General features: G+C 51.3%; 3 protein-coding genes and 1 long non-coding RNA gene across 5 annotated transcripts in view; 1 reads left to right on the forward strand and 3 right to left on the reverse strand.

Annotated features, from left to right (window-relative positions):
* LOC122168486 overlaps positions 1-1710 on the reverse strand; it is a 1845-nt gene extending 135 nt beyond the window's left edge. The window contains exons 1-4 of the mRNA XM_042833851.1: positions 1615-1710; positions 854-1095; positions 306-398; positions 5-195 (exon numbers count right to left, since the gene is read on the reverse strand). Of these exons, the coding sequence (XP_042689785.1) occupies positions 5-195; positions 306-398; positions 854-1095; positions 1615-1669 (581 nt within the window). The 5' untranslated portion in view covers positions 1670-1710. The remainder of the gene's footprint in view (positions 1-4; positions 196-305; positions 399-853; positions 1096-1614) is intronic.
* A 1072-nt stretch (positions 1711-2782) lies between these two features.
* INPP5B (inositol polyphosphate-5-phosphatase B) lies at positions 2783-18074 on the reverse strand. 2 transcript variants are annotated; one of them, XM_042834036.1, is made up of 22 exons: positions 17977-18074; positions 17783-17862; positions 17571-17668; positions 17172-17201; positions 16477-16587; positions 12461-12554; positions 11121-11291; positions 10549-10650; positions 10040-10154; positions 9302-9418; positions 8319-8506; positions 7692-7803; positions 7424-7533; positions 7112-7247; positions 6470-6580; positions 5746-5908; positions 5360-5595; positions 4833-4946; positions 4367-4451; positions 3856-3983; positions 3513-3624; positions 2783-3218 (listed from the first exon to the last, which is right to left on the reverse strand). In XM_042834036.1, exons 1-22 carry the CDS (start codon positions 18031-18033, stop codon positions 3094-3096), a joined length of 2595 nt encoding a protein of 864 aa, XP_042689970.1. In that variant the 5' UTR covers positions 18034-18074; the 3' UTR covers positions 2783-3093. The 2 variants fall into 2 exon arrangements, with proteins under 2 accessions (XP_042689970.1, XP_042689971.1); XM_042834037.1 differs by lacking the exons at positions 16477-16587; positions 17172-17201; positions 17571-17668; positions 17783-17862; positions 17977-18074 and adding an exon at positions 15777-15831.
* Positions 15906-16769, forward strand: LOC122168575. The gene is made up of 2 exons (XR_006171288.1): positions 15906-16158; positions 16505-16769. It is a non-coding gene; the product is annotated as an uncharacterized LOC122168575 (long non-coding RNA).
* A 2590-nt stretch (positions 18075-20664) lies between the features above and the next one.
* On the reverse strand, positions 20665-22385 carry LOC122168488 (serine-rich adhesin for platelets-like). The gene is made up of 5 exons (XM_042833852.1): positions 22352-22385; positions 22164-22223; positions 21305-21810; positions 21130-21228; positions 20665-20967 (listed from the first exon to the last, which is right to left on the reverse strand). Exons 1-5 carry the CDS (start codon positions 22383-22385, stop codon positions 20665-20667), a joined length of 1002 nt encoding a protein of 333 aa, XP_042689786.1.
* Between the last annotated feature and the right edge of the window lie 583 nt (positions 22386-22968).

The following is a 22968-nucleotide window of genomic DNA, read 5'->3' on the forward strand; positions in this document are numbered from 1 at the left end:
CAGCAGTGGGGACACAGCCACCTGCCCAGCACCGTTCACATGAACTTTGCCATCCAGCTTCAGGCAGCTGCCATTCACGGTGGTGGGGCAGCACTCCAGAATGCAAGCAGCGTTCATCTCCTGGGCACAGACAGGCTCGGCAGCAATGCAGTCTTTTCTGCATTCTGCCAAGTAATTGAAGCCCATCTTCTTCATCTGGAAGGAGAAGAGAGATTCATCTGCTGGTCCTGCTCAGCCTCTGGCATTTGCATTGAGGGGATGCACACAGATTGCAGCACATCCGCCCTGTCCTGTCCCAGCCATACCTCACAGTAATCATACCCAACACGGCATCTAGTCGTGCTCTTCTTGCCTTTGAAGTATCTATACTCACGGCAGAACGCTGTGCAGATTTTCTCCTGCAAGACAAGACCAGAGGAGACCTGTGCAGGTGCGGTGCAGGCAGCAGGATGCCCAACGCCAGATCTGCACCTTGGGCAGCCCTTCCTTCCACAGTGCCCTCCCAAACCTCCACTACATCTCAGCATTTGCCATCATCTGTCTCCGGCATTTCACACTCAGAGATAAGAGACAGCTCCCATCTGCCACTGCACGAAACCTCACTGCAACGCCACCACAAGTTTCAAACCTCCTTTTCCTTCCTCTCAGTGAGGCTGGGCAGAGATAAAGCTCCTTCCAGCCCATCACTTGGGTGCCCCAGCACCACCCCATTGTGTTCCTGTGGGCTTCATCCTGGTAGCACCTCTCCCTGAAGCACTGGAAGCTCTGACAGCTGAGCTGGGGGGAGGACGTGCCAGGGGTCATAGCACAGCAGAGCTTCTGCATGGCCAGCATTCCCCTTCCCTCTCCTTACCCGGGTTTGTTCTGTAAGGTTCACGTAGGTGATGGCGGGCATCTCAGTGATGGCGGTGTTCCCTAAGGTGAAGCTGCAGAGAGCCATTGAGGAACTGGTGTCATACGATGAGATCTGCTTGTTGGCCACCAATCCCTGGTTATAGATGTTCACTGAGCTCGGCTTTGTGGCCATGGAAGCTTTGGTGGCAGCCACCGAGGCGTCGTTGGTGGCTGTTGTGGACATGTTGTTGACTATGCGCCCTGAAAAACACAAAGTTCCCCCTTGGTGAAGGAAATAGCATCCATGTGCTTAACAAGTTGTGGTTCCCTATCCCAAACAAAAACAAAGACCTGTTTGCAACCAGCAGTGAGGAGCCTGCCCAGCAGGTCAGAGATAATCACTGACTATAGAAATGTTACAGCAGCTTCTCCCTTCCCCTTCAAGGCACATTGTATAGGAGATTACAGCCATTTCTGGAGTCAAAACCCCAAGAAACGTTTCTTGAACAACTGGCCGGCCCGTTCGAGCCTCGTTTCAGGTGCGGTCACACCCCCGTTCTCCGCACAACCCCTCCCGGAGCTCAAAGGCCCCGCAGCACTCCCAGGCGTCGGCACCGCGCCGCAGCCCGCACCCTACGGGCCCAAGCAGGCCTTTCCTCCTATCCCCTAGCTTAGCGATGCCTCAGTCCGTCCGGCTCCACTACCACCCGCCGCCAGAGCCCACCACAACCCCGCACACAACCCCCAGGGGCCGCCCCGTCTCGCTCCGACCGCGCTCACCGAGCTGCTGGTAGCGGTAGCAGCAGCAGCACCTCTCTTCCCACCCCAGCGACATCGTGATTACGACTGGAGGGTCGCGCCCGCCGCGGGCGATGATGGGAGCGGGGGTGCGCATGCGCAGTGAGCAGCGCTGGGCCCGGCGGCGATGTTAGGGAAGCGGGGTGTGGGGCGATGAGGAGCGGCAGGGAAGAGCGGACACGGAGCCCAGCTCCTGCTTAAATAAACTCATAGCCTTAAATCAGTCGCACAGTAGGGAACAAATTGCAGCTGTGTACCCGTTTGTGTGGTTTCCTCCCTAGACAAAGTCGGAAGTAGAGCTAAAATGAGGTTTTCCTCAGAGCTTCGTTGTCCAAACTGACCCTCAGGATCCCCCAAGGCCACATCACAGAATCACAGAATGGCCCGGGTTGGAAGGGACCTCAAGGATCATGGATCTCAGGGCCACCAACCTCCCATTCAATACCAGCCCAGGCTGCCCAGGACCCCATCAACCCGGCCTTGAACACCTCCAGGGATGGACGGGGCATCACAGCCTCTCTGGGCAGCTGTTCCAGCACCTCACCACTCTCTTTGTAAAGAACTTCCCCCTGACATCCAACCTAAGTCTCCCCTCCCTCAACTTCAAACTATTTCCCTTGTCCTGCTGTTATCTTCCCTTTCAAAGAGTTGATTCCTTCCTGTTTGTAGGCTCCATTCAGGAACCAAAGGCTGCAATGAGGTCTCCTCATAGCCGCCTTTTCTCCAGGCTGAACAAGCTCAGCTCCCTCTGCCTGTCTTCGTAGGGGAGGTGCTCCAGGCCCCTGATCATCAGACACCAGATAACAAACTGCTCCACCACTGCACGCTGAGTACTGCTGCATCTTTATGAAGAGATGAGGAATGTTGAATAGCCCTGAACCACCACCCAGGCCCACCCCCATGAGGCAGAAGCCCGTGGTGCTGCTCAACGCTGGGCCATCAGCCAGCAGCTGGATTTAAAACTACCCATCTTTCTGTAGCCCAGGGTCTTGTCCTTGATTGCAGTGCTGCTTTGTGGTGCTGCACGCTTCCATAGGGTTACAGCGTGCTGGGGAAGGCATGGAAATGCTCGTATCCTACAGTGGGTAGAGCTGCTCCGTGCCTGTAACAGGTGGGACTTAAAGCACACTTAAAACCAAGAGCCCAAAGCTGGAAAATGCACTGAGATGTTTTTATTTAAATAATAAGGACTTAAAAATTCTGTGCTTTAATACAAGTTAAATACAAGAGTAAATATCAGCTTTTATATTTTTGCTTGTCTACGTACAGCTTATTTAGAAATTCAATGTACTTTACAGCTTATTAACAGTGACACCTGATTCTAAATGCCTGAGCTGCATTTAATAGCAAAAGATTGTATAAAATACTGTGATTTAAAAAAAAAAACAAAACTGATATACTGTACATTTTTTTCTTTACAGTAGTTTCATATCTAAAAGTCAGATTAGCTGCATCTGAAAGTCACGATAAATTGTTCTCTTTCAGGAGGAATTGATGGATAAATTGCTGAGCTTTCCTCTTTTCCGTTATATCAGGCATAGGATGTCCAGGAGGAGGTCTAAGTAACAGGCCACCAAATATACTAGCTGCATTTTTAAAAGGGAGAGAGAGAAAAGAGAGCACCAGTCAACAGCAAGCTATTAAGGGTAATTCCACCAATCTCAATTAGTTGTAATGAGAGAGAGCCTGGTTTCAGGAGGGGTTAGATAAAGCTGATGACACACTGACCTCTCTGTGACACCATAAAACTTTTTTTCTGGCTACTGCAAGGATGCAAAATCCATTTTTCTATGGAGACCATGACTGCAATTGCTTTGGAGAAATATGTCCTACTAACTGAAAAACCCCTCTGAACAGAGTGGTTATTTTGCTTGCCTTACCTAGAATATTCACATCCAAATTGTTCTTCCCTGAATTTTTCAGTAGTTCTCGTAGAAATGCCATTAGATATTCAAACACATTTTTATGGCACTCTGGCAGGTTAGAGATAATCTGGGTGGAGAAAAAAAAACAACATATATTGAAGAAACAACAATAACTTGGCAGCTTTGTCTACTACCAACATCACACTGTCTGTATATGGGAACAGCTCTTAATAACCCAAGTTCTGGATCATTTCTTTCATGATAAGATTACATTTCTCATAGCAAAATGCTGTAATTTGTCCAGAGTAAACCAGTCTACCCCCTTCCAGAAGTGGTCCCCCATTGAAGCTGGCATTACCTGGCTGCTCAGCAGGTAGTTGTTGGCACACTCCAAACAGCTGCTGTAGTACCTGTAGCAGATGACTGGCTCTGGCAGGCTTTCCAAGAAGAGCAGCAGCGCCTCTGCTACCGAGTGGTTGCTGCCAACTGGTCCAAAGGTGGTTAAGGAAGAGGTAAGCACAGCGTGGTCTATTTTGGCAGCATGTCTGCTGAAACACTGATCTTTGCTAAGGTCTCCGAGAACTGCTGTTCACAGCTTTGAGTCAAATTGCTTGGCCCCACATAGCAAACTGTTTCCATTGGCAATTAGATACTGATGTAGTTAATCAACAATCGTGCATCAATACAACAAGGACTCAGCAGAGGCATTAGGACTGATTGCAAAGAGCAGCACATCTCAGTTACCATGAGATGACAGAGAGCAGTTTAAAAACTGTGACGGAGCACAGGAGACTGATCAAACCTTTGTCAGCTTTGATCTTTTGCTTGGGGCATAGTGAGCCCAATCAGACATCAGCCTGAAAGGATACGGAGGGTATCATGCATTCCTTTGTCCAAACAGTCTCGGATCTGCTCAAATTCAGACCTGAGGCCTGGTTGCTGAAATAGGTCCTCCTGCAAAGGCCATCATTGATCAGTCTCAAGGGGAAACAGAAGTTATTTGAGTAAATTAAGCCAAAATTATGAAACGGCAGGAAAAACATCCCTAGGTTGGTAGCCATCAGCACAAACCTCACCATGAGCAGTTTTAGGAAGGCTATGAGACCGCAGTAAAGAGCAAAGCAAAGGGGGAGCTGCTGGTGTATGCCACACACAGACTGCATCGCCTTCACAAACCCTGCAACTCAGGGTAATAGAATCTCTTATCTCAAAGATATTCATTTTCACTCTTTACCATTAGCCAAACATCCACACTTAGCAATGGTTGCCACCTTCCCCAAACCTTAACCAAATGCCAACAAATTATTCTGCAGCTCCAGCACAAGCACTGCCAACCTGCTGGGAAGCGTTGCGGTATAAGTGATCCACCATCATCCACAGCTCTTTGGGAATTTCCAGAGGCTTTTCAGCTTGAGTAGCATTATCACTCATTTCCAGTGGCATCAGGGTCTGAGAGAGAGAGGTAAGGAGGAAAAAATAAAGAGGGAACAAAGTGAGCTAGTTCAACTCTGCAAATTGCTTCACAGAGTTTACAGCTGAGAACTAGGACTTGTTAAACTGTGCAGCTGCACTCACCAGCTTTCACAGACTGCTGTGTCAGGCACAATTGTATCATAAGCACAAACAAAAACAGATGCTCTCAATCACACTTCGCACACACCTTTTTTCAACGTGCAAGCAGAGCAAATGGCATATTACTGTCAGTGCTGTACCCAAACAAAGCATTAAAACAAGGTGTGGAGATGTATCAGCATTTTCAGACTATGGACCAGGGGAGCGAAAGAAGGCTCTGTGGCAACAAATAAGACAATCACCTAGTTTTAATGGTGTCTGTTCAGAAGGGAAGCTTATCTTTAACTCACAAGATTCCGAATGGATTCTGCAGACATGTCTTGGATCGGTTCCCTCATGTAACACAGCGTATGAATGGGAGACCCAAAGCAACTGGGCAAGTAGTTTCCTGTTACAGACAGAAAATAATCCTTCCCCCTGTCGAGATGCAAGACCAAAATGTCTTCAAGTTTTTCTTCTCCAGAGTTTAAGTGTGTAGCTGTTGATTTATTAACAAACAGTTCCAACTCAATTGTGATCTCAGAACCTGACAGAAGAAAACAATACTGAGTTTTAAAAAAGGCATTAAACCAAGAAACTGGTAAACAAGCACAGCACTCTCAAAATAGCAAAAAGAACAAAGCCAACACGTTACAATAATTAGCTCATTACATGAAATGAACAGTGAGGAACTCACCTGGCAGCAGGAAGCCTTGACTAGGATTAGCCATCAGCCACTCCTTGCAGTAGGTAACCTCATCTGGTTTGCTGATAAATTCAAACTGGCAGGGCACTGGTCCATTGCGGACTGTAAACTTCTCTACCTGCAGCTGCATGTATTTGACATCCACAAAGTGGAACTAGAAACAAACGTCAGCCAACATCATCAGCCAACATCATCAGCCAATCCCCCCACGCCAAGCACCAGCAGCAATTCCTCCCATTGCTGCCCCATAGTTTAATCATTAAGCAGCAAGATACCCAGATTAACCCTCTTGCTCCCACATCCCGCCTCTTCCAGGATTAAAAAGGATTACACTTCTTTACACACTGCAGCAGCGTGCCCTTTAAAACCCTCAAATAACCCCAGAGGAATTTGAGAACAAGGTATCTGTAAGCCTCTCGGTTACTTATCTTTTATAGTCCCCAACACACAAAGCAAATGCTGGTCTTGTGACCTTCTCCAAATCCCTCAGAATTTCACATTTTATGTTTCCAAGAACTTGCTGTTACTTGAAACTACCCTTTTATTCTCCATCTCGTAACGTGGCTGTACGTTTCAGCTCGGTAGCCTGTACTTGACTGGAACCAGACCACATGGTCCAACATCCATCTAACAAACTGCTAGCATGAGAAAACACATCTAGGGTCTGGGAATGCTTGATTTGTCCAGCAACTCACAGCAGATGAACAGACCCTACCTCTCTTTGGGAGAGGGTCACCGAGGGAATGTTGGCGTTCTCCACCTTATCCAGGGAGCGCACGATTTCCTCAAAGACCTTTCGGTAGAGCTCCTCGTTCACAACTTTCACCTGAAAAGGGCACACACAGCACTAAATCGTGTTTACAGTGCCTCTGCAGGTGAGCTATAATATGTGGGCCCGAAACACGAAGTGATTCCATTTTAGCAGTGCAATGTATTCGAAGAACAGAGCTCCTTGGAGCACTACTGCTCTGAGATCTCAGGATCCAGCAATAAAGGACCTTGCTATAGAGAGAATCACGCGGTCAGGGCTTTTGCTTATTTGTTTGTTATTTATGAAGTTTGACAGCACACTCCTGGGCTACCAGTCATGTAGTGTTCCTGCACTGCAAGCTTCTGAAAAAAATAATTAAAGAAAAAGAATACGTCTAAAAAAATACCTGCAGATACACTTTCACAGAATAACTTAAGAGGAGCATCACTTAACACAAGCTTATCTTATCATGCTCAGTATTACCCAGCCCTTGCTCCACATGGATGCCATAAAAGTGGGGACAATCCAGCAGGAGAGCCTCCCTCCTCCACCCACACACACGACACGGTCAGGAGACTTAATTTCCTTCAGCACTGACACACTTACCCCAATATCAAACACGGAGCTAACTGGCTTATGGTCGCTGATCTTCAGAGCCATATGGCTGCGGTAGCTCAGCTGAGCAACGTTCTGCCCTTTCCACAGTATCCGATCACACCAAGCTGGAACACGGCACTTCTCACTAGGACAGAGGTGAAAATTACAGCTTCCAGGCACAGTTCAGGTGGAATAACAATGCAAGGCAGAACACTGCTCTGCCAGAAACCAGAACAAGGCCCATTTCTCTATTTCTTTTTCACTTTATTTTTACTGCCTTCGAGGATAACAGGAGCGTCACATATGAAGCAATCACTGTACCTCGTGTCCCACTCATCACAGCCAGCGTCGTATTTGTATGTTGGCTGGAAAGAAATCTCTCCCTCTGTAAAGCCTTCAAAGACAGCTTTTGCATTCATTTGCCTCTTCAGCTACAGGAGAAAAAAAGAAGAAAAATGGAACGAGCTCAAGCCCAACTCCCATAGGAGCTAAAGGGGAGATGTTCAGCACTGAGAAGGCTGAGGAGTACGCGAGCAGTCCCTCATTAAGCACACTCAGCACCACCTGCAGGTGGTTGAGGCATCAGTACCTGGTCGTATTGCCAAAGCTCTGAAAATGCTTTCTCATCTACAAGCTGCTTCACTTTCGTCACATCCAGCTCCTCCAGCCGATAGTTGAGGTCACCCAACCACAAGATCACACTGCAAGAGAACGTAGACCAGAAGTCTGAACATGGGCCCAAAGATGCCCGTGTGAGCTCCCTAATCTCCCCATGATCAGGTGGGTGTTGTGTCTGTCTTCCTGCACCACAGCACACAAGCAAGAGTTGGAACTTGAATGAGCAGCCACTTTTTCCGCCTTTGCTGTTCTTAATTCCCACTCTGCATGATTGTCACTATCTTTACACAGCTAGTGCTTTTTATATTCCTCACTAAACACCAAAACACATTGAGGAGGTTCATGTGTATTATTGCCTCTTTCCTGCAGGAACTAAAACAAGGCTTGTTAGAGCATAAGTGGCCAAGTGAACCACACAGAACCATATAGGCGACCACTATCAAAACCAGAGTTCTAGAGAAGTGTTTCTGGCCTTTCCAGGCTAGCAATTAAAGCATCAGCCACCCTCCTCACATCCTGCCTAGACAACAGCCCACCACATTCACAACGCTCTGTCTTGCTTCCTGCAGTGATCCACACAGTCAAACAAGAAGCATACTCGTGTTTGCTGATAGTGAGAGGTGGCAAACTGGGATTCGATTGGCAGAACTGCATCCGAGAGCAAATGTCTTTGAAGTCCTGGTTCCTCCTCTCATATTCCTCCGTGTGAGCAGCAAGGTGAGAATTCACAACGCACACACTTGTGTTGTGGAATTTAAACCTTATGGCAACACCTCCTTTGTTACCCTGAAAGAGAAATACAGCGCTCAGAAACTTTTCTGTACTCAACAGATGAATCCAGAAATGAGTTAATAGCAGCAGACAACCCAGAAGATGCCGAGGCAGACCACAAATTCCACAAGAAAAAAAGGCTGAAAAGCCAACTGATAACTGCAGGTGATAACTGCTTTGTGAATTTTAGCTCAGGTGAGGATCACACACAGCAACGGAAGGTGGCAAGCAAACACACAGAGCCCAGTTTGTAACTCAGGATTTAGCTAACACTAAAGGAAGTTCAAATCAGTAAGAGTGCTGGTCAGTTGCTTCATCAGTCCTGAAACCTGTCTAGCAACAAACTAAACCTTTCAACATAGAATGTAAAGATTTGAAAGTGGAGGAGGAAGTATGTGGCTCAGCTGGTCCAAAACACCTCTGCTAAGTTACAGCTGCAGAAATGACAGTGAAAGGACACAGACTTCATTCCAACGGAGCAGAATGGCAAGAGGCCACTAAGTCCCCCTCAGGAAATCTATAATCTGGAAGGACAGGTTTCTTGTGCTTGTGTTTCCTCACATTGATTGCCTTAGGCAAAACCACAGCCACCATCAAACCTCATGGCCTCACACAGCCCAACACATGCAATTGGGAAAAAGCTTTCAAGCTCTGCAAGGCTTTGAGAGCAGATGGTGGTTCCCTCCAGCAAACACCCTGAGCCACCACATGCATTTCTAAAGGCAGCTGCACCTTTTAGCTGGGAGAATAACCTCTACATCCGAGGAGATGGGCTCCCAGGGTTCTCCAAAGTCTGTTGTCAATTCTTACCATCCTCCCCATGATGCCAGTTCCCACAGTCTCAATTTCCACCTCAGAGATGTTCAAAGCAAGGTCTGCTTTCACATACAACAGAAGCATTATTCCCACGAGTCGCACAAGTTTCACCTGAAAAACAGATCCTGTTGCATTAAATACCAGAACAGGAGAAGGCACATTGCCTCCCAGCCCAGAACACAGGTCAGAGTACACGCAAAGGAGAGCTGCAGGCTCATCCAACAGACCACCTCGACACACAGTTACAGGCACTCCAGCAGCACAGCACAGGAGGGAGCCAGGGAGCAATGCTGAAGTAAAGGAAGCAGAAGCCCAAAGCAAAGCCCGAGGCACAGGCAGCCCATAGAAGGAGCTTCCCTTAGACAACTGATGAGAGACAAAGCAGAAGTAAGGAGAAGGAGCCAAAACACAAGCAGTATTCCTTCCAAGATGCCTTGACAGCTCATTCAAGCATGCATACCAGGAGACAGACAGGGCAAACAATCAGATGCTTCCTATTCTCTACCCCCAAACCGGAGGAGCTCCACTAAGGCATGGCGCCCAGCTGTCCTGCCTGCCCTCTGCCTTGGCATTCTGCACAGTAACACTGCCTACGTCACCTTCTGACTGAGCAAAAGCCTGCAGACAATGCCCCTCTGAAAGACACAGCGATTGAAAACAGGAGAACAAGGTGAAAAGAGGCCCGACTGGAAAACGATTCCACACTCAAACCTCCCCAGAAGTCACATTTACCTTTGCATACTTGGCGTCTGGGTGAAGGCTATCAGTTACAGCTTTAAACCATTCTTCTTCCTTTGGTGTGTCATTGAAAAAGAAGGCTTCTTTACTCAGATCAAGCTCCTGGAAACTGCAGTAGAGGAAGGAACCCGTGGATGCACACACTTGGTTATAACTCCAGCCCTTTCCTCCAGGAAAGAACTAAAACAGTTTATGCTCTAAATTATAACTGAATTTGAATGTTCAGATATGCTCATTTCAGAGGTATGTTAAATGTAAAGCTAAGTTATATTGAACCGCATTGAAGATGATGTAAAACTGCAGTGCCAAAGAGCCCAACCACCAGAACAACAGCCCTTCCAGGCTATGCACACACACACACACACACTCTGAAGCAGTGCAGCAGAGTAAGGCAATGCAAACATTCCTCAGCTGTCCTGGCTGAACACCTCCATGCTATGCCTTCACAAGCAAAGCAACCCAGGGCTGAGGTTTGGAGGGAAGAACAGGAGGGAGGCTCTCACCCAACACAGTAAACGTCCGGAGGTGCAGAGTCACATCTCAGCCAAGGCTGGAGGCTTTCTTTGGGGGACTGACCATTCACATTGTAAGTCCCAACAAAAAACCTGCAAAGAAATTCACTTTTGCTAAATCCCAGAGCTGCAAATATCACTATTATTAACCCAAGTAATTACTAATTATTTAGGAGTAATTTGTTTCCAGAGGGACGTTAAGACAACGTGGCAGAGCTTAAATTCCTACAGTGATTTAATTACAGTAGCACCTTTATGTGCCTGTTTTACAGAAACACACACATTTTTTGCAATCAGTATAAAAACACATTGATTGAGCTGTGCAGTAGCAGTCTGAAATGACAAATTCATTGCATCACCAGCACAGGTGGAGCTTGACCACAGAAAAGTTTTTGCTCATCATTAGATTATTCCTCCTAAGCTCTTAGGAGCTCATTAGAACGGCAGCAATGTTAAACAGTGACCTGAAGCAGTGAGAGAGGTGGCAGGGCTGCATGGAACCAATGCACCTCCAGGCACAGAAAACCTCTCATCCCACTTCCAAAATCAGGACTGATCATTACCTGAAGTTCTGGATGTACGTGTAGGAATCCTCCCTTTGCACAAGCTCAGATTTGACAATAGTATCTCGTAGCCCAAACTTTGATTCTGATAAGGCTGAAGCCATGTTTGAGACCATCATGCTGGAGGACCTCACCATTTCTGTTGTCACCTCTGGTTTGAGTTTGCTTTGCCTGCAAGCGAATGCAGAACTGTGAGATGAAGCACAGGATAAGCACACACCCTGACCAACTTCGTTCTGCTGCTGAGGACGCGATCCAGATCTTCCTCTCTGTTTCACCAGCCAGTGCTCAGAACGAGCAGACAAGAGTGAAACGAGCGCTTCTGATGACAGCTCAGAGCTTCTCTAGATAAAACCAGTTTAACCAACTGAAAGAACAAATCCTTCTGGCTCACCCAGTACAGCCTGTCGGGTCAGGGCTGATTTTGCCCGCCTGGATGTTGATATAAAATCACACACATTTCCTGCTCCTTGGAACAGGCAGATGCCAATCGCCCTCTGCTCAACCCTTCAGATGACAGTAGAAGAATGCAAAACTGTTTTTGTAGGAGAAAATTCCCATTTCTGTCTAGTAAGGAGGCAGCAAGGGTGGGGGTTTTGTTTAGTATCTTGTGGCTCTGTGAGTTACTGCAAGCTCCCTTTGACACAGCTCAGGAATTCCCACAAGCAAGTATATGATATAAATGTAAGGTCAACAACCTGCACGTGAATGCCAAGGATGGCACAGAGACGGACTTTGAAGGATATGCAGCAAGGTCCACAAAGTCCTGGGAACTGAAAAATGAAACTCTTAACATTCTAGGAGTGTATCTATGAGATGGGGTGGCCCTAAGCCAAAGCTCTCTGAATTCAAAACAAACAACAGCAGCCAGTCCTGTCCCACTACACAGCAAAATATGCCCAAATAGGGGGACTGGCAGGACTGGCTCCAAGAGGCAGCGCAGAAATTCCCACTCCAGTTTTGATAGCGTGCTGATGCTGGGCTTCATTTTTCCTCTCTTAAATAGGATCTTAGGGGTCTCTTCTCAAGAAGCCGCTCTAGATCCTGGTACCTGTGGTGAGTGCTAGCAGATAGAAGCAGATAATGCAGCAGCCACATACCCTGTGCTGGTGCCCTGCTCAGACACATTGGGACCACAGAGACCAAGTTCCTCCTCTTGCTTTCCAGCTGAAAACCAGGAAACCAGATAGCAAGCACTCTGCAATTTCTCCTTCCTCTCAACACCAGAACACCATCAGCTTGCCCACTGCAGATCGTTCCTGCTACCCACCATTCCACAGAAGCACCCAGAAAAGAATCACTTTGAATGTGATTCAAGTGAAGTCAGACAGAATCCATACCTGGGAGCAGTCCTGTCAGTGCTGTCCTGGCTCCAGCCTGGATTGACTGCAAGCTTCTTTCCATTCTGCTTGATGCCTTCAGAGCCAACTGCTTCTGGAAAGAAAAAGAAAGTTTCACGTGAAACACAAAGGGGCGTTTAACATAGCAACCACAGGCAAACAGAAGGGAAACCAACGTAGCTTACGTCTGTACAGAGAACCAAAGCATCTCGGTTATCTTGGGATCTGTCACTTATCTGATGGGCTGGTGGGGCACAGCGACAGGCAGGAGGGACACACAGCATGGCACAGGGCTGCAGAGCTGCCCACCCCCCTGGGCTTTATCCCAGGCATGCAGAAAGCTGCACGGATAATAAGCTTTCCCTTTCTGAAGCAAGACAGGAAGTACAAGGAAAGGAAGAACAAAATTAAAAGCACACTGCTATTTAAAGGCTTTCTGCTTGTCTGCAGCAGCACAGCAAAGCACGGGAGCCCCTCCTGCAAAGCAGTGCAGTACAGCCCCTGTGCAAACCCACCACACTGCAGCAGAAACAGTGCCTCAATGCAAACCACACTCCCTAAAAAAAAAAAAAATAAAAACAGAACAGACCCTATGCAAATGCAATTAGATTCAGGTACAACAGTAATTATGTGGCACTTTGTTAGCAAAATTTAAAGAGCCTGCAGCGCTTGTTTTAGCCACGACATTCTGCTCCTACAAGGGGCAAAACAGAGAATTTTGCATCGCTTTTCCATATGTCCACGCACAGAAGGCAATCTCAGGGCTACGACACGTGGCACACAGATCTGAAGATGACACAGAAGATGCTCTTCAGCTCATAAGGTTCCATTCATTCAGCTGAGCACAGTTGAGATAAATGATTAAGTATTATTGCTGCTGTAGTGCATCCTCTGGGGCACGAGCACATCCCACAGACAGAACTCTGAGTACTCTGAGTATAAACACACTGACAAGAAGGGGTCGCATTCACAGCCTGGAAAACCTCTTCTGCCCAAAGAGTCCTCTGAGAAGAAAGGCTGTCTAAGAGGATTAATCAGTGGCTGCTTCCACAAGCACATGATTCAAACCTCATTACGGATCACACACAGCCCCACAGTGCTGAGCAGGAGCAGACTTTGATAAGACAAAACCTCAACCAGCAGCAGCACTGCAGCACAGCGCTCCCTCAGAGCCCATCCAACCCAAAGCGCCCCCGTTGTGTGCGCTGGGATGGAGCCGTGTGTGTTCTCTGCAGGCATTAAGCACTGATTCAGAGCTGCCTGAGCCCCTGCAGTGCTCCTGATAAGCACCACGCTGTGCATCTCGCCAGTGATGTGAACCAACTCGAACTTTGGCAGTAAAGGCAGCAGGAATTGAACTGCTGCTGCTTTTGGAGGAGGGAGCAGAAGTTTGGGCTCTATTTGGACAACGCTGGGCAGCATGGGAGACGTCTGGCTGCTGTGTAGCACTGTGTGACACAAAGATCATGGCCACGCGTCACACCTTCATGTTTGAACCTCATTAACAGCAATAACTTTTATGTCGGATTCTTCTAAGGAAGAGATTAGGCCTGGAAATGGGCTGTTTCCTTCAGATAAGTTTGTATCTAACTAGAAGGGGTCCATCATTTCGCAACCCAACGTGGAATATTTTAGCAATGCACAACCTCATGTAATCCCTGAGTGGGGCACAGAACCAATGAGAACCAGGGATAAGAGAGCAGCAGAACACAGACAGCCTGACCCAGGATTTGCAGTGAGAAGGGACTTCAGAGGCAACGAAGACTTGCTACGAAAAGCATGCAGCAACATTCCAACACCATTCTACAGCAGCAAGGTGTATCCTACCTTCAGATAAAGCCAGACCCAGCTCAGCACCCAGAAGGGAGAACTACCTGTGCCATGCATTGCTTGCAGCAGCGCATCCAGCCCACCCCTCCCTGCACAGGAGCACACAGGCAGAGTCTGCACACACACACAGGGCTCTAGATAAGGGGCCTAACTCAAACTGGGAACAACGACCACAGAAGCTAAAGCCCATTAAAATCCCTTCCCAGATCCCCTGATGCATTCACCAGCCTTAATCCACACAAGACAGAAGGAACCAGCAGTGCTCTATCAGCAAATGGCAGCATTTGCACACTATATAAATGTGCTTTTGCATATGGGACTCTCTGGCTCAGTGCTCATGATCCCGTAATGACAGAGTGGGAGATATTATGGGCAACAGCAGAGAAACCCTCACTCTGTATTACTTTCTGTCCCCAAAGACCTTGTGTGACAGTGCTTTCTTCTTCTAAGAGGGAATAAAAGTAAAGAGAGATCCCTGAACAACTCAGCCTGAAGCAACACACAACAAAACCTTGAGAAGGCGATTTTGTCACAGCTCAGAGGCAGAGTTTCATAGGAGAGCTGCTTCCCAACGAGCTCACAATGCAAAGGGCATTGCTGCGCTCCAGGTGCAACAAAAACATCCCAGCACAGCACCCGGCTCCGGTGCAGCTCAGTGCTTTTCCTCCTAAGCACACGTCCAGGTCCTTCCCAGTTGCTTTGAAGCCCCGTGTTAAACAGCACAGCTGGACAGATGTTCCCCCATCCAAAGCTCAGTGCATTTTGTGCCGCTGTCTCACGTCTGAATTGCAGAGTTCACCTCTTCCCGGCAGAGAACAGAGAGGAGGAATGGCAGCAACAGCCCAGCCAAAGGCAGGTAAAGCAGAAATGGATTGACCTCTATTTTGAACGCCACGCCGAGCGCCGGCGTCGCTCCGCTCTCTGCGCTTTCTCACTCGCTCCCTTCGCACAGCAGCAGCTCCTGGGAGCAGGAGGGGAAAAGGCGAACAGCAAAGCACGGCACGGCACAACACGGGGCGGCCCCACAGCCGGGCCGAGAACAGCTGAAAGGTCGCAGCCACAGCACATGAAAACCGACACCGGATTCACCATCGAGGAAAGCGCAGCCCAGAATCCAGGCCAGCAACGCGGCCCTCGGGGTCCCACCGCTGCCGATCTCCCCCCCGCCGTGCCCAGGAGCGCGGGCTGAGCCGCCGCTGCTCGGATCGAACCCTCCGCCCCTCACCGCAGCCCTCGGGGCAGCAGGGAGAGCTTCCACGGCTGCGAGCGGACAGCGTGCCCTCCCCAAAGCACGACCACGCACTAAGCAAGCGCCCGGACCCCTCCTGACCCTCCCTCCCTCAAACCATCAGGCTCCCATCGCTCGGACTCAACGTCGGCGCGGGTTGAGCACCGCCACCGGCCCGAGCGCGGCGGCTCCGACGGGACGGGACGGACCTCGAATCCCGGCCCCAGCACTTCCCTGCGGTCCCCCCTAAGCGCTCACCTTGGCGGGGCCGCCCGCCCGCCGACATCGCGGCACCCGGCCGCCCCGGTCCCGCTCCGCCCCGGCCCCGCTCCGCCTCGCTCCGCCCGCCGGAGGACGGCTGTCCGTCCCTCCCGCCCCACGCAGGAGCCGGGGCCGGCCCTGAGGCCCTGACCGCAGCACGAAGTCTTTGGGACAGCAGCAGCGTGCAGCGGGCTTCCATCCCCCCGAAAAAGAAACCCAGAGGGATCCGTGATGGGAAGAGCACCGGGTTGCTGCCGGTAACGAGGAAATGAGATCACAGGGCGAGCACAGAGTGTGGGAGGAGACAGCTTTCTGCTTGTGGTCTACCGGAATACACAGAGCAAATCTCCGTTTGGCCTTCTGACTGCACAGCACGCAGGTGTGTATCACAGCGCTGCCTCCACGTGCTGCTCCCCTCTGCTGAGCCCCCTGGTGCTGCAGAACGATGACACAAAGCATCGCTGCTGTGCGTGAGGTTCAGCAGTGAGCACAAATGCAGCCTGGGCTCCTGCATCCCTACCACTGAGCACACAGGATCACACAATGGCCAGGGTTGGAAGGGACCTCAAGGATCACGAATCTCCAACCCCCCTGCCACATGCAGGGCCACCAACCTCCCCATTTAATGCTAGACCAGGCAGCCCAGGGCCCCATCCAACCTGGCCTCGAACACCTCCAGGAAGGTGTTCACACGTACCTGTGCTGCACTTGCTGACCTCCTGCAGGAACGTGCGGGTGTGTGAACCAAAAGGCAGCTGCACTGTGAGCCCATCGCCTTGGGAGCGGATCCGAACGGTCACATCTGAACCTGTGACACCAAGAGGAGGAGAGGAGCATGCATCAGTGCTGCCCATTGCTCAGGAACAGCCCCATCTCTGCTCCCTGCAGCTAAGCATGCCTCTGCAGGCTTTCATCAGCAGGTTTGCCCAGGTCTTACCATTTCACTTTCACATTTTGCGTGAGGATGTAATTAAAAAAATGCAAAAATCACTCTCTAGAATATGTTTTGTTCTGGGAACACGATGGAAACAGGGACGGGTACCCTGGGAGGAGCACAGGATGCTGCCAGGCTGCATGGGGGGTGGGTCAGAAAGACCAAGACTCAGCTGGAACTGAGCAGGAACTGGCAAGGGTCACAAAGAAGGATAAGATGGGTTTCAATAGGTACAGCAACTGGGAAAGGAAAGTCCAGGAGGGTGAACCACCCCTTAATGAGCAACAAAGCCAGGCTGGTGACAACAGACCAGGAGAAGGCTGGCTGGGCTGTGGGTGTCCTGGGCTGCAGATTTGGACCAGATGTCCTTCAAGGGTCCCTTTCAACTCAAACCATTCTGTAATTCTATGATTCAGTGGCTGCAGCAGCACAGGCATAACAGCAACAGCAAAACTCACCAATGACGTGAAGGTCACCATCAGGTATCACTGCAAACAGAAACAAAAGTGCCGTTACAAAGCTGAGTGACAGGACTGTAGCATTTGATTTAACACTTTGAGATCGGATTACTGAGCACAGCCTTCAGATTCTGTCTATCTGCTCCCTGAAGGCACAAGGGTGGGCAGTGCAGCCCTGCAGGAGCCCATAGTGCTGCTCTGGATTGCAGGATTGATAAAGCAGAGCCCTTCAGCTGGGCCATGAGATGCATCAGCTTCACCAAGGATTACAAACTGATGAGAAAACGTGACGGGCTGAGTAGATCCCAAAGCACAGCAAGTAAACAACGAAATACAGACTCCACATCCCTCCATCCCCTCCTCTGGAGGTGGCCACTGAGCCCCGAAGCGCGTGAATACCTTCTTCCACTGCAAACCCCTCTGAGATGGGGATAACCCTCTCCAGCCACACATCCTCCGCAGCGATGGCCATCCGCCGGTGGGTGTAAACGTAGATCCTGCGAACACGGAGCAGAGGCGGAGGGATTGCCTCGATCCGGGCAGATCCCACCCCACACAAATCCCTCCCCCTCCCCAAGCACAAGCCCGCTTTGCCCCATCTCGGCACCCACGCGTGCTGCCCGCCGCGCTCCACCAGGCCCAGCAGCCGGCTCTCCACGCTCTGCCCCGCAGCCACGGCTCCTTGCACGGCGTGCGGCGTGGGTCAAGGAACGGCAAACCGAGATGGGAGTCGAGGGGTCAGAAAGGGAAGAAAAAAGAGCGAACTCGCCAGCCTTTCCCTGGACGCGCACGGGGCAAAGGATATGATTCGACACGTCGCCCCATCGAGAAGCGTCTCCTGGATGGCCACCGACTGGTCCATCCTCCGGGCCGGCGGTCAGCGTGGAGCTCGGGGGGACCGGGATGGGGGTCGGGACGGGGATGGGGGTCGGGTCCGCGATGCGGCCGCGCTCGGTGTCGCCGTTGCCGGGAGCCGCCGCCGCCCCGTCGCCCCTCTCCCCGCCCCGCGCTCCCGGCCTGCCCCAGGGCTCCCTTAACCCTTCGGCTCCGGCCGCAGGGACGGAGCTGCGCCGGTGCGGCCCCGCGAGGATCTCCGGGCTTCGGCAGCCGCTGCTGGGGCTCCTCACCGCGGCCGGAACCGCCGCCCTCCGCCCGGACAGAGGCTCGCAAAGCGCCAGGAAGCGACCGAGCATCATTTCCCTCTCCGCTGGATGGGACCGGGAAGGATTTTTAAACGGGATGCTGCTTGGTTAATGGGGCGGAGAGCCGGGAGAGCGGCGAGAAAGGCTGAGCAGAAGCGGAGTACGGGCGAGGGGGGGCACGGAGCGTCCTCAGGCTGAGGGTACTGCGTGTACAGAGCCGGGCCTGCGGCAATGCAGAGCTGCTAACTTCCTACTGCCATCAGGAAGGGCTCTTTTTTGCGGTAGCACCTGGAATGTTTTGTTAAATGTCGTGACCCAGCTGACTTCCGAGCTTTAATTATGCAAAGAACTGGTGCAAAGGGTGAAAGCAGGTGCTGGGAAATGTCAGCAGGCGCTGACGTGCCCAACAGGGGAGCTCGGTGAGTCAGCTCTTTCCGCTGTAAGTAACAGCAAAAGTCGGGCAGATACGGAAAAAGCAGCAGCCCGTGCTTTCTGCTCCCTTGTCGGCAATGGTGCTGAGCAGATAAAAGACTGCAAAGAGGAAATGAAAGGAGAACAGTGAGAAATATCAGCTACAATCTCCAGAGCGCTCCTACAAGAAACGTGGTGCTGCGAGTCGGTTCTGAAACAGGAAAATCCGAGAGCTCCGTCCCGTTGTCACTTTCTGCTGATACACTGATGTGACAACACGGCCCAGGCTGTGGCATGGCTTTGGTGCAGCATCACTGCAGCGTGGAGGGGCTGGTGATGGCTGCACACTGCCTGCCCTCAGCCCCACATCCACTGCATGGAGCTCCCAGCAAAGCCATCCTTCCTGCTGCTGTCCCAGCACAGCCCTATGGCTGGGATTCCCTTCCCATCGCATCCATCGAGCTGAGCTGTGCCCAAAGCAGCCTGACATCGACTCAAGGGACTGATGCTTCTTTATTATTGTTATTATTTTATTATTTTCTTAAAAGAGAACAGGAAGAGGACAGAATGTGTTTGTGCAGTGGCACCACAGAGCCATTACCAGCTGCCTGTGATGCCTGTAACTACATTGTGTAAGCTGTGCCTTAGGTCAAGGCAGAGGTTCCTGGGTTCCAAGCTGGCTCAGCATCCTCTCACTCCTATACCTGAGGTCTCTCTTTCCAGCATCCACCATCCCTGCAGCAGAGGTGCAATGCTGCAGCTCACAGCTCCTGGAGATGACATGTAATGGGGATCACCTGCATGGGGGGAGAAGTCACCATCTACAAACTCCAGGGATCTACAAGCATGGGGATGCAACAGAGAGTGTTTGATAGTGACCTCAGCTGAAATCAAGAAGGGGAAAGGCTGCAGGTCTGCTGTTTACCCGTGTAGGGGAGTGGAGGCCTTGCAGCTCAGGAGGAGGGCTGCCCCCCACACCAGGAGCTGCAGCAGTGGGGACACAGCCACCTGCCCAGCACCGTTCACATGAACTTTGCCATCCAGCTTCAGGCAGCTGCCCTTGAGGGTGGCGGGGCAGCACTCCTGGAAGCAGGCAGCCTTCACCCCCTGGGCACAGACAGGCTTGGCAGCCTTGCAGGCTTTGCTGCATCCTGCCACGTAATTGAAGCCCGTCTTCTTCATCTGGAAGGAGGAGAGAGATTCATCTGCTGGTCCTGCTCAGCCTCTGGCATTTGCATTGAGGGGATGCACACAGACTGCAGCACATCCCCCCTGTCCTGTCCCAGCCATACCTCACAGAAATCATGCCCAACAAAGCATCTAGTTGTGCTCTTCTTGCCTTTGAAGCATCCATCCCCATGGCAGGAGAACGCTGCACAGATTTTCCCCTGCAAGACAAGACCAGAGGAGACCTGTGCAGGTGCGGTGCAGGCAGCAGGATGCCCAACGCCAGATCTGCACCTCGGGCAGCCCTTCCTTCCACAGTGCCCTCCCAAACCTCCACTGCATCTCAGCATTTGCCATCATCTGTCTCTGGCATTTCACACTCAGAGATAAGAGACAGCTCCCATCTGCCACTGCACGAAACCTCACTGCAACACCACCACAAGTTTCAAACCTCCTTTTCCTTCCTCTCAGTGAGGCTGGGCAGAGATAAAGCTCCTTCCAGCCCATCACTTGGGTGCCCCAGCATCACCCCACCCCTTCTGTGGCTCGAAGAAACTGTCCCACAGCCAGCTCAGGCCGCTTGGAGCAATGCAGATGGTGCATTGCTTAGCACCCTTACATCTCTGTCCTTGCAAAGCTCATTAAGGATTTGCTCCCCTTTCGAGGCGGCGTTTGCACAGAGATCACATCGGGTACCTACGTTTCGTGGGGGGGGCCGCAGGGTCGTGGTGGTGGTGATGGTGGTCGTGGGTGGCACAGTGGTGGGGGGCAGATCACCTGTGGGCACAGAGGAGCTCTGAAGACACAGCCCACGTGTGGCCTCCGTGGGGCAGAGGAACTGCAGCGATGCAGCCAGCCGAACATGATGGGTCTGCACACCCATTTCTCTCGCATGCAGTGGGATAAACCACGGAGCAGTTACCATAGGAGCTCGCATTGAGCTGCAGGCAGAGTGAGGTGTTGCAGCACTCCACGGTGCACTGCTGTAGGGCCATGCTGCCATTGGTCCTGCACGGCTCTGCCCTGCACACACTGCTGCACCTGGCAGTGTAGTTCGTGCTGGAGAAACGATACAGCTGCAACAGCAGAGCCAAAGGGAAAAAAAAAAAAAAACAAACACTAGAAGTGTGAAGAGAGGCAATTACAGAGGAGCAAAAATAATGGACAAACTGTGAGAGAGGCAAAGGAAAATCAGGTGTTGTGCTCACGGCCCCCAGCAGCCACCGTAAGCTCCGTACCTCACACAAGGTCTCATTGTGGCAGGTGGCCGTTGTGTTCCTGTGGGCTTCATCCTGGTAGCACCTCTCCCCGAAGCACTGGAAGCTCTGACAGCTGAGCTGGGGGGAGGACGTGCCAGGGGTCACAGCGCAGCAGAGCTTCTGCATGGCCAGCATCCCCCTTCCCTCTCCTTACCAGGGTTTGTTCTGTAAGGTTCACGGAGGTGTTGGCAGCCACTGAAGTCTGGCTGATGGCCACCGAGGTGGTGGTGGTGGTCACTGAGGTGTGGATGGAGGCAGCCATTGAGGAACTGGTGGCAGACATCAAGGTCTGCTTGGTGGCCACCAATCCCTGGTTGGAGGCAGCCATTGAGGCACTGGTGGTAGCCACTGTTCTCTGCTTGGTGGCCACCAATGCCTGGTTGGAGGTGGCCACTGAGCTCTGCTTGGTGGCCACCACTGCCTGGTTGGAGGTGGCCACTGAGCTCTGCTTGGTGGCCACCAATACCTGGTTGGAGGTGGCCACTGAGGCACTGGTGGTAGCCAATGAGCTCTGCTTGGTGGCCACCAATGCCTGGTTGGTGACAACCACTGAGGTGTTGGCAGCAGCCACCAAGGTCTGCTTGGTAGCCACGGAAGCTTTGGTGGCAGCCACTGAGGCGTGGTTGGTGGCTGTTATGGACATGTTGACAACTTTGCGCCCTGAAAAACACAAAGTTCCCCCTTGGTGAAGGAAATAGCATCCATGTGCTTAACAAGTTGTGGTTCCCTATCCCAAACCAAACCAAAGACCCGTTTGCAACCAGCAGTGAGGAGCCTGCCCAGCAGGACAGAGATAATCACTGACTATGGAAATGGTACAGCAGCTTCTCCCTTCCCCTTCAAGGCACACTGTATAGGAGATTACAGCCATTTCTGGGGTCAAAACCCCAAGAAAAGTTTCTTTTGCACAGCTCTGCCTGATAGCTTACAGCCAAGAGAGGACAGGGACATTGTCCCATCACACCAAGTTGCCTTTGCCCCGTTCCCAAGAGGATCCTCTCCTGTGCACTCACCTGCTATGGCAAGAGGGCCCTGGGTGCAGAAGTGCAGAGCCAAGACAGAGAGCAGCAGGCCTGAAACAGAGCAGAGACAACTGGGACCATCAAAGGCCAAGTTCAGCTCTGGCAGCCTCTGTGTTGGTGGGTTGGTTGGTCTGTGGGGCACCAGCTCTGGGATGGATTCTGCTCAGAGCACACATTACCTTGAGCAGGGAGGAGCTGCCGGTGAGCTGCCATCGTCCCCACCAGCAACCTCAGCTGGGACCTGGCAGACAGATGCAGTCAGAACTGGGCAATCAGAATCAGCTCATCACCCAGAAGTTATCCTTCTGGTTTGGCATCAGGGACCAAGAGTCAGGCCCTTCCAGTCTCGGTTGCAGCAGCAGAAGGCTGAACAAGGACTGAGGAACCCTGGAAGCACTTCTCCCCATGGGCTCAGCCCAGCCCTGCTAAACAGGAGCCCCCCGGGAGGCCACGTGCTGCTGTTGGTGTGGTAACCCTCCACCCTCGTGTAACACAGAGCTCTGAGCGGCGCCAGCTTGGCACCACACACAGCAAACTGCTGATGCTGTTGTCAATGAAGAAGCTGCCCAGCTCAGGATGGAGGCACACACATCCCCGTTGCATGGAATTCTGAATCCAGTCGTCTGCATTGCTTCCCAACGTTGATCCCTGCACTGCTCACACCGTGGGTGGGGAAGTTCTACCTCCTCAGGTGCTTCCTGAGATACACTACTCTCCATCGAATGGAAGCAGACGTTTTCCTTGCAAAATCTTTGCCAATTCAAGAAAGGAAACAGCGGAGATAACTCCAAACAGG

Source organism: Centrocercus urophasianus, unplaced genomic scaffold (genome assembly GCF_019232065.1).
Source record: "Centrocercus urophasianus isolate 14NV4802_14NV808 unplaced genomic scaffold, USGS_Curo_1.0 seq_43, whole genome shotgun sequence".
Lineage (NCBI taxonomy): Eukaryota > Metazoa > Chordata > Aves > Galliformes > Phasianidae > Centrocercus > Centrocercus urophasianus.

Bases quoted from the DNA above. Each gene is read 5' to 3' on its own strand.
- INPP5B (XM_042834036.1), bottom strand. From the start codon at position 18,033: ATGGACCAGTCGGTGGCCATCCAGGAGACGCTTCTCGATGGGGCGACG. The intron at 9,419-10,039 runs GTAAATGTGACT...TCTGTTTTTCAG, and splicing joins CAGACGCCAAGTATGCAAAG to GTGAAACTTGTGCGACTCGT. The intron at 5,909-6,469 runs GTAGGGTCTGTT...GTTTGTTTCTAG, and splicing joins TGACCCTCTCCCAAAGAGAG to TTCCACTTTGTGGATGTCAA.
- LOC122168488 (XM_042833852.1), bottom strand. From the start codon at position 22,385: ATGGCAGCTCACCGGCAGCTCCTCCCTGCTCAAG. The intron at 21,811-22,163 runs GTGAGTGCACAG...TGTGTTTTTCAG, and splicing joins GGGCCCTCTTGCCATAGCAG to GGCGCAAAGTTGTCAACATG. The intron at 21,229-21,304 runs GTAAGGAGAGGG...TCCTCCCCCCAG, and splicing joins ACCTTACAGAACAAACCCTG to CTCAGCTGTCAGAGCTTCCA.